At 42.9% G+C, this 17864-nt stretch overlaps 1 protein-coding gene across 8 annotated transcripts in view; it reads left to right on the forward strand.

The window, feature by feature from the left end:
• The window catches only part of SLC26A4 (solute carrier family 26 member 4), a 71669-nt gene that overhangs the window by 15658 nt on the left and 38147 nt on the right, over nucleotides 1-17864 (forward strand). The window contains exons 1-3 of one of the 8 annotated variants that reach the window (XM_081800704.1): nucleotides 8282-8694; nucleotides 9462-9643; nucleotides 11110-11249. In XM_081800704.1, coding sequence (XP_081656830.1) covers nucleotides 9480-9643; nucleotides 11110-11249 — 304 coding nt within the window. In that variant the 5' untranslated portion in view covers nucleotides 8282-8694; nucleotides 9462-9479. Of the gene's footprint in view, nucleotides 1-8281; nucleotides 8695-8793; nucleotides 8960-8988; nucleotides 9363-9461; nucleotides 9644-11109; nucleotides 11250-17864 lie in introns of those variants that run through there. The other 7 variants (XM_081800703.1, XM_081800702.1, XM_081800697.1 and 4 more) reach the window with 7 other exon arrangements.

The following is a 17864-nucleotide window of genomic DNA, read 5'->3' on the forward strand; positions in this document are numbered from 1 at the left end:
TGTTGACTTTAGTTAATAATAATGTATCAATATTAATTTTTTCATTGTGGCAAAAATACTATACAAATTTAAGTTGCTAATAGGAAAAACTGGCTATAGGGTACATGGGAACTCTCCATACTATCCCCTCAATTTTTCTGTGAATCAAAAACTATTCTAAAAATAAAATGTATTTTTTAAAAAGTCTCTTGCTTCCATCAGAACCTTGTTTCTGATGGATCTTTCTAGAAATACTCTGTTTATCTGCAGAGATATTGTCAATTCACCCCTCACTATTCCTTCTCCACCTTTCTCTACTCTGCTCTGTGCCCTGAAGACTGACCTTATGAGCAATGAAAGAGCTGTCTGGCTTCTTCCAGTAGAATTTGGGCAATGGAGAAACAGAGGGGTGGGGAAGATCCAACCAGCAAAAGATGAGAAGTTAGGAAGGGGAGCAGCTTCTTCCTTGTTGGGCCCAGAGTTAGCCATGCATCCATTCTTCTCTTAAGGGCTACAGCTCCTGCTGAGCAGCCCCGTCCAACCGCTCTGGGTTGTGGTAACAGCTCCTACCCCCTCTTCCCGCAGGCTAGAATTGCTACCAGCAGTCTTCTCAGACGGTAGACGGCTGACAGCTCCCCTCAGCTAGCCCTGAGGTGCCTCACCACTGCCTTGTTGGTTTTCCTTGATCTGCCACACTTTTTATAAACAGCCCCCTTATTAACTCTCAGGGTCTTATCTCTTTCTTGCTAGGACTCTGATTAATATCATATACAAATGTATATTCCTTTCCTTTATACAGCTAGGAGCATGCTATACACACTTTTTGTACCTTGCCCTTTTTTCATCTATGATGCATTTTGGGTTCCCTTCCATGTCCATATTTATTGATCAACTTTGTTAGTATCCCACAGTATCCTATTGTCTTTAAAATATTATATCAAAAGAGAGGAGTTAAAAGCTGAAACCTAGCATAGGGACCATGAATGAAGCCTGGGATGGGGGAAGAAGATAGGACTAGAAATTCCATGATATTGTGGTGAAGAGAACTGACACTGCCAAAGCCTGGAGAGGTGAAGAAGGGGGAAGTTAAGAAGGTGGGCTCTGGAGTCAAGCTGCTTGGGTTCATATTCCAGTTCAGCCAAACTATATGACCTTGGGCAAATTACTTAACCTTTCTGTGTGTACTTTCTCATCTGTAAAATGGGAATAACAATATCCACCTCAAGGTAATCCTTACGCTCAAAAGCAGTTAAGTTTTCAAGTTAGCTTTCAAGTCATACCACACTGGGTAATATGGGTCATCCAGTGGAAATAATGCCATGAACTTCCATCCCAGTCTCTCATCCTGGTCCCAATCCTTTGATTCTTTCTCCTCAACCTCCTTCAGCTTCTTCCTTCTCTGCTCTTCACACCAATCTCTCTCTTTATGCATGATAGGCTTTCTTTCTCTTGATATTGAAGATTTGCTTTTAAATGAAGAATTCGTAGATTCTAGGATTAATTGTGTCGTTACTAATTTATAGTTCAATAGAGGTAGTATAAATAATTTTAAAAACCATTTTTTAATAAAGGAAAATAGCTGTCAGCCAGCCAAAAAAAAAAAAAGGAAGATAAACTGTCTCAGATAATATGCCATTGTTTTCTACCAAAAGCAGTTAGAGTTGTTGTCTGGATCAATGTCTGCTCAGATCTAACACAAATTACCTTAACTACTAAGGAGAACTTACTGAGTGTAAGGCACCACCAGTCCCAAAAAAGTAAAGTTATTAAAGTTATTAATCATACATGGGATAATTAGAAACAATTGAATAAATTCTAAATACTAAAAGTTTTTCCTTTATATGTGTCATTTAAAAACATAGCTACCAAAAAACTTTATTCAGAAAATAGTTCTCCATGATGAATCACAGACCTGTACCCCTGAAACAAATAATACATTATATGTTAAAAAAAAAGTTCTCCAAAGAGTTCAAAGTATTATATTTTATTTTATTTAAATTCAATTAATTAACATACAGTGTATTATTAGTTTCAGAGTTGGAGTTTAGTAATTCATCAGTTGCTTATAATAGCCAGTGCTCATTACATCATGTGCCCTCCTTAATGCCCATCACCCAGTTACTCCACCCCCCCCAGAGTTCAAGGTATTTTAGATTTTCTTTTCTCACCACCTGAATTCAAGGGTCATCTGCATTTTACAGAAGAAAAGAGGTCTTTCATTCTCCTTTATGACCTCTCAAGGGCTTGGTGCTGGCCTTTTTATCTGTCTACCCCGCCCCCCTCCCAAAATGCCTGGGTGTAATTGCTACATACATATGTACGGAGGGCTCCCAGGTTGCTATCTCTAGATCTGACTTACCTGAATTTCAGCCACACTACCTTCCTTTTTCTCAAGCACAGCCTGCTCTTTCCTGACTCAGGGTTTTTGCATTTGCTATTCCCTTTTCCAGGAAGGCTGTCTCCTCATCTTTCAGATCTCTCTTCCAAAGACATACCCCGTTTAAGGCAGTCCTCCCACTCTCCTTGCCATACATTTTCCCCACCAGCAATTCACGTGACATCGTTCTGTTTATTTCTCCCATAGATTTCATCACAACTAGAATATTATCTGATTTATTTCTTTGCTTGTAGTCATTGTCCCCCATGGGAGTATGATTTCTTTGGGGGCAGGAACTTTTTCAAACCTGCTCATTGCTGTATCCCTAAGACTTAAGACGGGGTCTGACACAAGGGGTTCAATAAAAATTCACTGAATGAATAAATAAATGGATGGATGGATGAATGCGTGAATGGAATACCTAAATTACCAACTATGACAACAAGGCACATTCCTCAAGTTTCCCTTTTCTCCCTCCATTGCTAACTTTAAAACTTCATGCTAGTGAGAGACAAATTTCCAGACCACATGTCAAATTTGCATTCATATTAAAGAATCTGATGCTTCCTCTACTATCTGAGACATTATTGAATTATATAAAAATACATTTTTATTGACACTGCAAATTGTTTTAAATTGGAATTCATGGTCGCATAGTTTTAGAAAGAATTCTTTTTTTTTTTTTTTTTAAGATTTTATTTATTTATTTGACAGAGACAGCGAGAGAGGGAACACAAGCGCGGGAGAGGGAGAAGCAGGCTTCCTGCTGAGCAGGGAGCCCGACGCGGGGCTCGATCCCAGGACCCCGAGATCATGACCTGAGCCAAAGGCAGACGCTTAATGACTGAGCCACCCAGGTGCCCCAAGAATTCTTTTTTTTTAGTGATTTTTTTTAAAAGCATGGGTTCTCAGTTTTTTTAATTAGTTTCATTCTTACCTCACAATTTCTCAAGATTCCATCATTAAAGATCAACCAATCAGGGGTGTCTGGGTGGCTCAGATGGTTAAGCGTCTGCCTTCTGCTCAGGTCATGATCCCAGGGTCCTGGGATCGAGCCCCACATCAGGCTCCCTGCTCAGTGGGAAGCCTGCTTTTCCCTCTCCCTCTGCCTCTCCCCCTGCTCATGCTCTCTCTCTGTATCTCTGTGTCTCAAATGAATAAATAAAATCTTTTTTAAAAAAAAATAAATAAATAAAGATCAACCAATCAATAATTTAACAAGTATTTCTTCAGTACCTGTTACATCATCATGATTTGCCAAGGTCTTGTCTGGAGACGCAAAAGAAGACTAGCATTATAATCTTACAGATAGGAAAAAAAAAAAAAAAAGACAAGCAGGAAATAATCAAAAAGCTTAACAGTGGTTATCTGGGTAATGAGATAGGAAGGGAATACTGTTTTATATTTTAATATATTTTTTAACTCATCTGCTTATAGGCATGTCTTATTTTTAAACACCATAAAAGACATATACAATATTATGTTATTTCTGTCTTCAAGCAGCATATTTTGTATCTAAGAGGGAAAAAAGTAACATACAGGAAACAGAGAACTATTGAATACGAAATTGTATGGTTACTGAAAAGAAGCCCAATCAGTTGTTCAGAGGAGAGATGGGAAAAGGTGAGAGAAAGTTAAGGTTCTTTTTGTGTATACTTATGGCAGAAATTTAGCATCTATTGTCTTGAGAAAGTCAACAAGCAAAATGAAAATAAATGCTCAGGATTAGAGTTGATTTTCCCAGTGAAAATGACCACTTCCCCAGGCAGCTGATTTTTCAGAATTTCTACTGATCACCCACACCAGCTTGAGATGTGAACAGTGTTTCTGTTTGAAATGTGGACAATAGTGAGTTCCAAACACTGCCTCCAAACAGAAGCGACTCAATTCAGTTCTAGAGAAAAAAATAATAAATGAGCTACACACATGACAATTCAAATGTAGAAGATGATAAACATCAAAGTCTAGGTTGCTTTTGAAAACAGATTGGGGCATTACTTGCACATTTCCATTAGTTTGTAGTTCTTCTGATTGGAGAACTTTTAAGTTGTTTGAAAAGAAGAAAGTAAAAATTTACACCATAAATTTGCCCTCTAGACCAAAAAAGAATAAAAAACTGCAAAAAAAAAAAGGTTAAAAAATGCCTCTAAGTAAACTCTAGGATACCATCAATTGTAGGATGAGTCCTGATAAAAGGTGAAAAATACGCATTTTAGAATCAGTGAAATAGTGTATATATTTTGCGACCACTTGATGAATGTCTGCTGCCCCCACAGATAAGAAACCAGTGTCTATGCTGATTTTGTTCATCATTATACCATAGCCGGCACTAATCAATTCTTAATAAATCCTTGAATGAATGAATGAATGAATGAACGAACGAGTGTGTAGATCGAATAGTGGAGTTTGTCTTACACTCCAAATACGTAAATGATAAATACAAAATGCATTTTAAATCAGCATTAATGGCTAAAGCAGTGCTGGAAAGTAACAACAACATTGTCTGACATTTATTTTGAAGTGACACATTATCTCTTTGGAAAGAAGTCCTTTTAGAAAGGATTAAATTCTGATAAATAAGAACCTCCCATCTCTACGTGAACCAGGTGAAGCTTGATTTGTAAAGCCTAAGTGAGTAGTTTGAGGTGTTTAATATAATAAGTAAATTGGACAGGGAGAGCAACCTGTTATCACATCCTACTCTTCTCTGTTTTTAAAAGACAGCCAGATTCAGACCTATGAGAAAAGCAAGTCTCTACTTTTATAGAAACTTGTAAGGGAGATGTCATTCTGTCCGTGCAACATTTCTTTCTTTCTTAGAAAAGGCTTTTAAAGGGTGCCTGGGTGGCTCAGTTGGTTGGGCCGCAGGCTCTTGATTTCGGCTCAGGTCAAGATCTTGAGGTCCTGGGATCAAGCCTCCCCTCCCCCTACCTCCACACTCAGCGGGGAGTCTCCTTGAGAATTCTCCCTCTGCCTCTTCCCTCCCCCCTCAAATAAATAAATACATCCCTTTGTAGACAACCTCTTCTGTTTCAGGGTCAAAAGCCCTCAACACAAGGGTTTGTTAAAAAAAAAAAGGAAAAGAGAAGGAAAGAAAGAAAAGAAAAAGGTAAGAAAGAAAACGAAAAAAAAATCGTAAAGAAAGAAAAGGCATTTAACAGAAGAAAACAATATCTTTAACCGGGTACATACAGCACTGTAATATTACAGTGTGATAATTATTAAACCAAATTCTTCTATAGACATATGCAGTTCAAAGAAAAATTCTATTCTCCAAAGGAAGTTACCCTCTTGCCTTCTAGTGTAAGTTGATAGTCTATTTTCTCCTCTGTCCTTCTGACACCTCTAACCCACTCCTTATTCTGTTGATCTCTACCACCACCACCAAACACCATTAAGTTCTGACACAAGTGGTCCACAGAGCTGACTGGCCCAGGTTACAAGTGTTCAAAATCGCAAGTAACAGGGAGCAGAAGTTCTAGAATGGGATGTGGGTTATATATGTATTTGCATAGAGCCTCCACATTAACTCAGCTAAGAATTGTGAATCATCTAGGTGAATGACTATGGAACCAATTAAATGAATTGACATGAAATCTTAGGCAGCCATTGGCAAAAGTTAGGAAAAATCCATATGTACTCACCTGGAAGATATCAGTGACATAGACTTAATTAAAAAAAAAAAGTTGTAGACCAATATGTAATTTAAGTTTTAGTTTTTAAAAGAAATATGTTGGGCTCTAAGTATATCTGTTTAGAAAACATTATAGAGGGCGCCTGGGTGGCTCAGTTGGTTAAGCGACTGCCTTCGGCTCAGGTCATGATCCTGGAGTCCCTGGATCGGGTCCCACGTCGGGCTCCCTGCTCAGCAGGGAGTCTGCCTCTCTCTCTGACCCTCCCCCCTCTCATGCTCTCTGTCTCATTCTCTCTCTCAAATAAATAAATAAAATCTTAAAAAAAAAAAAAAAGAAAACATTATAGAAGGTAATGATGGTTGAGGGAGGGATAGTACTCTCCCTCAAAAAGTTTTGGTCTCCAAAAAAAAAAAAGTTTTGGTCTAGTGAGAGAGATAAGATTTGTATGAAAACAGAATTAGGATATTAAGGTAGATAGTGAAAGGCATCTTGAGAAAATCAGATAAGGGGCCAAGAGAATTCAGAAAAGGAACTGGATTAATTCTGACTGAGAGCATCAAGGAATGTTCCTGGAGAAGATAGTGTTTTAACTGGAGCTTGAAGCTATGTGTGAGGGTGTATAGAATGGAAACATTCAGAATCTACTTTAAGACAAATATTTGCCTCTATTTCAGTGTAGTTGAGTTACACATCCAATAATGTGTTACTTACAGAAAATGCCTATACACTATATACACACATATGTATGTATATATATGGAGAGAGATTCGTATGTTCAGTACATGTAGCGATTTAGAAATAGATGTACATTTTAAGTAACATACAGAACCTTAGAGGACTTTGAACCCCATCATAGGATGTTTAATAGCATCCCTGGGCCTCCATCCACTAGATCTCAATAGCATACCTTCAGGCGTGACAACAAAAATGTCTCTAGACATTGCCAAATGCCCCCCGCACCCAAGGGGCAAAATAGGCCTTAGTTAAGAACCACTGGTTTATACAGTTGACCCTTGAACAATGTGAGTGTTAGGGGTTCCAAACCCTGTGGAGTTGAAAATCCTCCAATAACTTTTAACTTCCCACAAACTTAACTACCAATAGCCTACTCTTGATTGGAAACCTTACCTGTAACATGATCAATTGACACATATTTTGTATGACTTATGTATTATACACCGTATTCTTACAATACAGTAAGGTAGAGAAAAGAAAATGTTATTAAGAAAATCATAAGGAAGAGAAAACACATTTACAGTATTGTACTGTACTTATGAGAAAAATTCCACCTATAGGACGTCCTGTGCAGTTCAAAGCCGTGTTGTTCAAGGGTCGACTGTACAAGCTAAACCTCCCCTGGGAGTGGATAAAAATTCTCAGGTTCATGACCTGGATTTTTATTTTTGGGTCCCTTCTTCAATGGTTCTTAACTTTATTTAAAGTTTATTTATTTTATTTAAGTTATCTCTACACCCAACATGGGGCTTGAACTCAGGACCCCAAGATTAAGTAAGAGTTGCATGCTCTTTCCACTGAGTCAGCCAGGCACTCCTTAACCTTAAGAATCAAGTAAGTTTTTGAACATCTGTTGAGAGCTGTTGACTCATTCATTTATCAGGAAAATGCACATGCTCACACCATGTGGAATACAATTACAGGGAATTTACACTAGGGTTCTCCGCAGAGGAGTTTTGTTTCCTGGAGCTTAGAGAATTTTCATGGTCTGTATTTTCCAGCTAAACAACTGAAGGCTGGTGTCCAGAAGGTCCATAGTCTCTTTTGGAGTCTCTTCTGTATTTACTTCAGAACACTGATAATCGGGCGAGAATCTTCCTGTTTACCAAACTCTCCCCTCCTTCATCTTCACCTACATTAGTCACTGAGATTCATCCCAGCAGGAGACGGAACCCTGCTGAGGTAGGATAGATCCGACTGCCCCTCACTTCTTTCTAGTCTCCCTTCCTGTGGAGTCCAGCTGATTCCTTCCTTAATTGCCCAGCTGACTGAGAAGAAAGAAAGAACCAAAGAGTCAGCAGGGTAAGAAAGCCAGCCCCCTGGACACTTGGTTTTGATTGTGAAATATAACACACACAGGCACACACACAGAGAAAAGTGAATTCACAATGTATCTAAAATTTATGAATAAATTATGAACTCTCTATAACCACCACCCACTGAGTACTTCCGAAGAAACACTTTCTAGAAATACAGAGCGTTATTAAATACAAAACTGCCCACTGCTCCCTTCCTCCTCCCCCACCCGGAGCAGTATGAGAGCTGTGTCCTGACTGTGGAGCTTCTTCATTCACACAACCTAGGAGCCAAGGTCAGCGCTCCAAGCAGTCGTGTTTTTCACGCAGGGCGGGGCTCTGCTCTCCTGTAACAAGTTTCCCTTTCCCAGCCCCTGACCTCGCAGCCCGCGTTAGCAATCGCGAGGTGAGCGACGATCCCACTGGCCCTTACGTGACAACCAGTAAGAATCTCGGCCTTCCCGGTTCGGGAACGGTAAAGGATGCGGGAGGAGTAGCATTTCTTTCCCAGTAGGATAGGTGGAGAAAGACCGCTGCCTCTGTATCCCTCTTTTCGACTAAGGTGTCTCTGTTGTTCCATAAATAAAACGTCTCACTGCCTTCTGCGAGCGCTATAAAGGCAGCGGAACGGCTGTCCCCGGGGGCATTCCGGGCGGGCCACCAGCCGAAACAGGTGAGCTGGCCGCTGAGGATGCAGCTTACTCCCCCAAGCTCTGGCTTAACTCCCGGGAGGCATCGCTAGCCGCAGATGGGACTAGTGTGGGGACACGGAGCGGGCGGGCAGGGGGCAGTACAGCCTTCTTTTTGAGAAGCTGAGAGCGAGAAGGAGGCTAGCAAAACAGGCCCGGGCAAGAGGTCTGCTCCACCTGCCCAAAGTTCTGCCCCCGGGAGAACTGCGACCCGCTGCTGGAATTTGCCTGTAGTGCACGTAGCCCCGGGTAACGTGGCCTGAGGTTTCCACGCCCGGCCCGGGGCCAGTGCTTCTCTCCTGGTGCGCGCCTGGGGCTGTGCCCTGGGTCGGGTGCGACGCGAGAGGAGCGCTCCCAGGGTCCCCTTCCGTCCCCGCACGCGCTCGGGCTCCAGCCGGGATTTGGGGAGATTTCAGGATGCGGACAGCGCCCTGGCTGCCCGCGGGTGGGGACTGGGTCGAGCTGCGGAAGACCCCAAGGCGGGCCTCACCCTCTTCAGAGTCCGGGAGCCCCGGGCAGCAGGTGCAGGCTACGGGACCCGAAGGTCCTCACGTGCCCGGGTGCAGCCGGGTGGTGCGCGCCCGGGGGCGACGGCCTGGAGCACCCGGGACGGCGGCGCGCGGACCAGGCGCTCCGGGATCGGCTGCAACAGGTGGGGCCAGGCGACAGCTAACGGGCGGTCGCCTCTTCCTGTCCCTTCCTCTTCGCCTCCTCTCCCTCCTTCCCCGCTCCATCTCCTCCCTCCTCGTAGTCCTCCGCCTCGCAGGTCATGGAAGCGCCCGGCAGCAGGTTGGAGCCGCCACCGCTCCCGGAGTACAGCTGCAGCTACGTGGTGTCGCGGCCGGTCTACAGCGAGCTCGCCTTCCAGCAGCAGTACGAGCTGCGCCTGCAGGAGCGCAAGACGCTGCGGGACAGCCTGGCCAAGGGCTGCAGGTAGCGGCCGCGGCGGGCTGGGCGCGGGCAGCAGTGGGGCCGGGCGTGTGGGCGCGCGGACCCGGCGTGGGATGGCGCGCCCCCCTGCCGGGTCGCCTGGGCTTCAACCATCCGCATTGCTGTCCTTCCTGGTCGCAGGGTGGCTCCATCATTCTCGGCCCGAATTGAGTTTAGCCCCGGAAACTCATCTTTGGGCAGAGTGTGTTCCGGGTGCCGCATCTCTCTTTTCATCCTCTCTTCGGGACATCTGGAGTGCGCTTTGGGGTACAGCACATCCCTAGGGTCTCCTCGTGAAGGTCAGGCTGAGGAGAGTGGAGAAGAAAGGGGCTCGATTAAAAAGACAGGATGGGTAAACCCATCACCTGGCCAGTCCTTGAAAGCCCCAAGTTCATCTAGGCAGGATGCCACCCGGAGACAGGGAATGAAGGCTAGAACCCAGGAGACTGTACTCCAAGGTCTTCCCTCTCTGGCAGTGGGACCCCCAGGGAGACCTGCATCACTCTCTAAACCCAAACGGGCCGCCTGTAATTAGATACCACAAAAAAGAACTAGAGAATTGTCAAGTGCTGCCAGATTTTCTTTCTTAAGAATCTTTTATTACAGAACGTAAGTATATACAAAAGTAAACGTAGTAGAATAATGAAGCCCCCTCCAACTTTTTACCCACCACCCAGCTTCAACAACCAAGCTCTATCTATCTCCACCCACTTGCCCCCATTCCACTATGGAAGCAAATCCTACATAGTGTATCTTTTTGTCTGTATATATTTCAGTATATTTCTCTACGGACTCTTAAAAAAATAACCACAGTCCCCTTATCACACCTAAAAAAATAATTCCTTAATATGAAAAACATCAAAATTTCCAAGTGTCTCATAAATATAATTTAAATAGTTCAGTTGAGTGAGAAGTCGGATAATGTCCACCCACTCTTAACATTTTTTTCTTTTATCTATAGGATGCTGAATTAAAAAAATACTAAGTAGCAACGTACAACAAAGTGTACATTTATCATATTAAGATTTTTGCATAAACTGGCTCCAAGCTTGTTGTGCCAAAATAAAGAGAGTGTGTTTATTTTTCTTTAAAGAAAAAGAAGTAGTAAAAGAAGGTGCCTGGGTTAGAAGTGTGAAAATTAATCTCCTTTTGGAAACTCCACATTGATCGTTCTGTGGCTGGTCTAGAAAATGGGTCCTTGTGTAGGGATATTTTCTCAGAGGATTACAAAGGTGGGAGAGGGGAGGGAACACTTAATCCTGTGTTTTCTAGTACAGCGCATTTAAAAGGGTAGATAGAGTTCTTGGCAAAAGCATGGTAAGCACTTGAGCGTTAGTATTTGCCAGGCAATTCTTATTCTTTTTCTAAATGGTTATAAAGATCAGCAGAGCCCAGCTCAAAACTTTGTGCTTTGCAACTGGCTGTGACTGAGATGGTATTGGAAACCCAGTTTTCTTGCCTTTTGACAGTTGTTCAAGAAAGAGAGGCCTTGGTGTGCTGAAGACTCTCCTGCCCATCTTGGACTGGCTCCCCAAGTACCGAATCAAGGAATGGCTGCTTAGTGACATCATTTCGGGAGTTAGTACTGGGCTAGTGGGCACGCTGCAAGGTAAGGTGTTGGTGGATTGGCTCCCAAGTGATTGAGAGTCACCATCTCCAGCAGCAGTTCATAACTTCCTCCTGAGTCCCAGGAGTCTGTACCAAATGTTTGCTTACCCTTCAAGAGCTTCATCTTCCTCTAGAGCCCCTTAGTGGACAGATTTGCCTCTTTTTTCCTCTTCCTTAGAGTTCTTTTGCTGGGAAACCCTGCTGCTTCTCGAGCTGCATGGCTTCAACTAGAGCCCTAGCATCTGAGCGGTGGCTCCCCAGCTTCTATTGACCACAACTCACAGTAAGAAATAGACGTTACATCATGATTTGCACATGCATATCTCAAGTTCTGTGAAATAATATTAACCCCCACTACAAGTGATATACTCAGATAGTTTCTATTCCGTCCTTTTCTATTCTGCTTATATTTTTTAAATGATGATTGCAGTCCATTACATTATTTTGCATCCCACACATGGGTCTTGACCTGCAATTTGAAGGTGGCTTAAGGGAAAGTGAAGGAAGTGTTTTAGCCTGGAGTGTTGTCCATAAGCTTTTTTGTCTGTCCTCCTTCCTTTTTTTAATCCATCCCCTTATTTTAATCTCTGGCAAAATGTCTTAACAGCGGTGTTTTGTTTTGTTTTCCTTTGTTTTGTTTTAAACAGGCTTTATATTATATTTCCATGAGCATCTTAGAAATCTGTCGCATAGTTGGTGAATCGCAGCATGGGCATTCTCCTCTGTCCGCCATCCCCATTGTCTTGCTTCTGCTATCCCCCCAACTCTACAAACCCCTGGACCATGAAAACAGAAGTCTCATTTATTTATTATAACTTGATGGGGCATCTAATTATAGTGCTCCAGGCACTAGGTATGCTGACGTGAATGAGCTGTACCACCTGCTCTCAAGGATCTCATGGTCCATGGGAAAGTGCATAATAACAATTCCACAAGGGCTGTGACAGGGGTAACAAGGCCTCGGAGGTGAGCTTGCACAGATTCTCACAACCCAGCCTTAGGGGACTGGGACTGGCTTCCTGGAGGCTGAGTTGTCAGATGGAGTTTCCGTGAAGGTTAAGTCTGAGACTGCCCAATGATGAGAAGTAGAGTCGGGTGGGGATGTGGGTAGAAAGATGGCTTGAAAATGGACTACTTCAGAAGTTAGTAACAGTTGTTGAGCAATGTCCAACCTTTCCCCATAGAGCTCTCAAGATTACTCAGAGCAAGCCAGGTAGAGTTCCACAGAGGAGGGTATTCTGCGGCCTCAGTGTGGAGCCCCTGCCTGACCAACCACGGTTTCCACCACAAAGGTGGATGGGAGAGGAGGTAGGGCTGGGCAGTGCATTAGTTTGATGATGCCACGTGCCCATAGGGGACTGTGAAAACTATAACGTAGCAACACTGTGTGACTCCTAGAGGACAGGAACCATCGATTTAATGGTGTTTAGCTAGTGCCTGGCATGGAGACTGGCCAAAATAGATGGCTTCATAAACACTGAGTGAAGAGGACTGAATTGCTTTTCTGCTGATGAATCATCTTTATAGGTAAAAAAATGATATTTCAAGCTCTAGCTCCCAAATTTTCATAGACAAGTATCTTATAAGAATTAATCCTACTTTTAATTTTGTTTATTAAGTATCAGACACTATGCTTAAGGGCTTTGGCCAATTATCTTGTTTAATCCTCACAAAAATAATTATTAACTCCTTTTCAGTAGATGAGAAATCCGTTAAATCTTTTTCTATCTCTATAAAGTTATCTTTGTAAAGTAAATTTCTGGGAGGTCAACCTGGTTCATTCATGCATTCATTCATCTTTCATTCACTTTATACTATTTATAAACCAATTCTGTATGCCAGGTGCTCAGCCATGAAGATTCAGTGGTTTATTGACAAGCACAGGTACTGACCTCATGGAGTTCCTTTCAAATGGTGGACGTTAATTTAATTAAATTATTAATTAAATAAATAAAGAGATAAAGCAAAAAAATAATTACAGATTGTAATAGATTTAATCCATTGTGTTGGATTAAATACTCTGTACTAAGGATTACTTTGAGGAGGGAGTATTTATTTTAGATAGAATGGTCAAGGAAGGCCTTGCTGAGGGGATGAAATTTAGTCAGAGATCCAGAGGATGAGGAGACGCCATGGAAGAGCAGAAAGGAGAGTGTTACTAGGCAAAGGCCCAAGGCCAAAAGGAGTTCAGTGTGTTTCCAAGGGAGTTGCAAGAAGAATTCTAGTGTGGTGGGTGCAGTGTGTTTGGGGGGAGGGTGAACAGAACGAGATAAGATTGGGCAGGGCTGGGTTAGGATGAGGCAGTGAGGCACTTGCTCTCAGGAGGCTTCCTTAAATATTGTGCCTCAGGCACCTGACTTGCCTCACCCTCCTCCCAGCCCCGGAGGACAGTTGTGTCAGCTTAAACCAGCTCGAGCAGGAGACAGATAGATCTGCACAGATCTGAAATGTATTTTGGAGCAACCATCACTGGTGTCTACTGATGGATTTAGCATGTCGATGAAAAATCCCAGATGGCTCCAAAGTTGTTGGCTTGAGCAACCGGGTAGATGGTTATGTTACTTATTAAAATGGCAAAGACGGGCTAAGGAGCAGGTTTGGGATGGAAAGTGAAGAGTTTCCTTTTGGACACGCTAAGTTTGAGATGTCTGTGAGACCTCTAAGTGGAAAGGCCAAATATGGAGTTGGAGCTATTACAAGTGTGCAGAACAGAGGAGAGGTCTGGGCTAGGCAGACATAGCAGGGAAGCATCCCTGTAGAGGTGATCTTTATAGGAGTGGGAATGCCTGAGACTACCCAGGGAGAAAGGTCAGAGGGAGAGAAGATGGCTGGACCATTCAGAGGTCAGGAAGAGAAGAGGAGGGCCACAGAGAACTGTGAGAAGGCTCAGGAGGTTGGAGAGAAAGAGCAATTGGAGGGATGTGGGGTCAGAAGCCAAGAGAGGAGGTTGTTTTTAAAAGGATTGAGGGGCGATAGTGTCATACTCTTCAGGGGAGAGTTTGAAGATGGAACACAGACAATGCTTTTAAGAACATTTGCTGTGTGGGGCGCCTGGGTGGCTCAGTCAGTTAATGTCTGACTCTTGGTTTCGGCTCGGGTCATGATCTCAGGGTGGTGGGATCGAGCCCCACACCAGGCTCTGTGCTCAGTGCAGAGTCTGCTTGAGATTCTCTCTCTTTCTGCCCCTCCCCCTGATTCCACGCATGCTCTCTCTCTCTCTCTTTCTCTAAAATAAATAAATAAATCTTTAAAAAAAAAAAAGGTTTTCTGTGAAGCAGAATAGAAAAATGGCTGTAACCAGAGAGAGGTAAGGGATGGAGGTAGAATGAGGGAGGATTTAGGTTTCTTTCAATAGAAGAGATACTAGAATATATCTGAGAACTGGTGGGAATGTCCTTGTAGAGAGAAAGGCGTCTATGGCCCCCGAGGTGGAGGAGAAACTGAAAGTGGCAAGAAGGGGGAAACTGCAGCTGGGGCTCAAGGACAGAAGTAGGCGGGTTGCTTCTTAAAGACAGGAGGGATATCTCCTCCATTTTTAAAGGAAGAAAGAACAAATGGTACAAATACAGAGGGGTTTGAAATTATGGTGAAAAGCAAATTAGGAACATTTCTATGGATTCTTTGTTTTAGGCGGAGTCTAAGATTCATCTCTGAACCGTGTCTGTGTGCAAAAGGGGGAGGGGCAGTTTGAGGAAAGTACGGGAGATCTGAGTCTTTTTCAGAGCAACGGCATGGAGTTGAACCACCAGGCAGTCCTGGGGACACCAAGGATAGGGACAAAGTGAATAAGTTAATCCTTTAGAAGCCCCACAAGAACAAAGAAATGTTGCAACAAGGATTCTGGAGTAGGTAAGCTGAAAGGCTGGGAGGCTATAGTTTGAGAGAGGGAGCTCAAAATTGAGATTTCAGGGGCAGTCCATAGTCTCTAGTGGTGGCAAGATCCATGACCCATCTCTGGCTGGCGGGGTAGCTGAGGAGTGTGGGAAGAACTCACCAGAGAGTGCAGGCTCAAGTTACTGAGAAACCACTGGTTGCTAATGATAATGGGATCTTTTTGACTTTTGTTATTAAAAAAAAAAAATGTTACCACCAGGCAGCAAAAGGTCAATGCAGGCCTTTTAAGCTATCTTCACTCCCAACTTCAGGGAGACTGCTCTCCAGTGTCTACTTTTGCCTTCTAGAGGCTTTCAAATGTCTGTTAGCACCACCTTTATCAGCATATGCCACCGTCCTACACATAAAGGGTCTCAGCACAGAAGTTCTGTGGCTTAAATCAGTGGCTTAGATTTCCTTACAAATTGTGTAATTTCAAAATTGTTGCACCAAAATCCTTTATAAATAGAGGTGATTACAGTCTATTTGAGTAGCAGTTGTCCCTAAGTAGGACACTGTATGGAAACAGACAAAGTCCCCATTTTCTCAGGCCGGTAAAAACTGCACAGTTTAGGGAGGTGAAGTTTGAGAAGGACTTGGAAAAGAACATAGAAAATAGGTTGTTTTTATTTTCTGCTCCTTCTTTGCTTGTCTTCCCTTTGGGGAGTCACCTTTCCACTCCAAGTTCTTGGGACGAGTGATTATTGCCATTTCTTGTTGTAAGTTATAGATTAAAACGATTGCATCAGTAATACAGATCATTCTAGAATGCAAATTCTGCAAGGGCAGACACTTTCTTTTGTCCACTTCCATATCCTCCCAAACCTAGAACAGTGCAGGCACATGGTAGGTACATAATCAACAGTTGTCAAATGAATGCCTGAATGCTATTGTAGGAAACCAAAAAATACATATAAGGAACATGAAAAATACCTCCTCCACAAACTAGAAGTCTCCTTTGATCCTACCACCTAGACAATCCATTAATATTTTAGTAAATATCCTACTAGGCACATAAATGCATATCTTTTTTTTTAGATTTTATTTATTTATTTGTCAGAGAGAGAGAACACAAGCAGGGGTAGTAACAGGCAGAGAGAGAAGTAGGTTCCCTGCTGAGCAAGGAGCCCGATGCAGGACTCGATCCCAGGACCATGGGATCATGACCTGAGCCGAAAGTCAATGCTTAACCGACTGAGCCACCCAGGCATGCCCACATAAATGCATATCTATGTAAAAGAATAAAACGTCAGAATGATAAGCACTAAATTCTCTAGTGGTTGCCTTCTGGGAGTGGAGGGTGGAAGGATGACGTGATTGAGGAAAAGTACACAGAGTTGCAACTTTACTGGCAATTTATTTCTTAAGCTGGACGGTGAATACATGGGTGTTTATTAATTATATAGTCTTTTTGTATGTGGAAATGACTTTGTATAATATTGAAAACCTTTCCAGATTTTTTTGTACATGCAACATCTATGTTTACTTTTATAAAAGTAAGAGTGTGCATACTACCACGATTCTTTTAAAAGATTTATTTATTTGGAAGAGAGAGAGCATGAGTGGAGGGGGGAGGGGCAAAGGAAGGGGGAGTAGACTCCCCAGTGAGCAGGGAGCCCCGCATGGGGCTCCATCCCAGGACCCTGTGATCATGACCTGAGTTGAAGGCAGATGCTTAATGACTGAGCCACCCAGGCACCCCCTTACCATGATTTTTTTTTATTATTATGTTATGTTAATCACCATACATTACATCATTAGTTTTTGATGCAGTGTTCCATGATTCATTGTTTGTGTATAACACCTAGTGCTCCATGCAGAACCTGCCCTCTTTAATACCCATCACCACCTTACCATGATTTTGAATCCTGCTTTTCCTTACTTTTTCCTCTGTTCTTTACATATCTCCATGTTAGCAAATGTATTCCTATACATCACGTCCATTTCATTTTACAGAATTATAGTATGTAAAATATAATTCAGTTAACCACTTTTCTGTTTTGAGACATTCATTCAATAAATAATTGGGGGCACTTGTGAGCCAGCATATTTAGGTTGTTTTCTGCCCTTTTTAAAACTGCTATAAAATGTAATCCTTTGTTAAGAACCCAGTGATCAAAGGGCTTGATTTTTCTCTCACTGTGGGTGAAGTGTGAGGAGGCAATATGTAGTAAGATGTGCTGACTACCTAAGAAGTATTTAACCAGGGAAAAGAAGGCATCGTTACGGTCTTCCAACTCCCATGTACATGGAGAAGTTGAGATTTCTCCACACTGCACCGTGTGGCCCCAGAGGCTGCTTGGGACAGACAGCCCCAGTGGACGAGCTACGCTCCTCGAGGAAAGCCTAGTAGAGCTGTCTCACCTGCTGCCGTGGACAGTTGTCATAGTTTCCTTTGTTTGGATCTAACTTCTGTTCCCCAACAAGGAAGGAGGAATCACAGTGCAACAATGACTGTGTCCCTCCGGACACAGAGAAACACGGCATTCACACGAAACGTCTGTGTACACAACTGCTCTGAGCCTTTGGACTGAATTGATGAAGTTTTTAACCAATTGACTTGACTTCGTTTTTCCACTCATCTAATCAGTGGATAATTGGATTACTGATCAATTCAATCAATTTATTTAAGCAGGTGTGCATGAGGATGAATCATTATCTCAGCTGATCCAGACCATGTTCTGCATCCTAGCATAACCCCGGACTATACGCAAAATAAGGAAGACCATGCAGGGCAAGCTGC

The sequence above is a fragment of the Leptonychotes weddellii genome, chromosome 12, assembly GCF_054177405.1.
Source record: "Leptonychotes weddellii isolate Sample4059 chromosome 12, ASM5417740v2, whole genome shotgun sequence".
In the NCBI taxonomy this organism is placed as follows: Eukaryota; Metazoa; Chordata; class Mammalia; order Carnivora; family Phocidae; genus Leptonychotes; species Leptonychotes weddellii.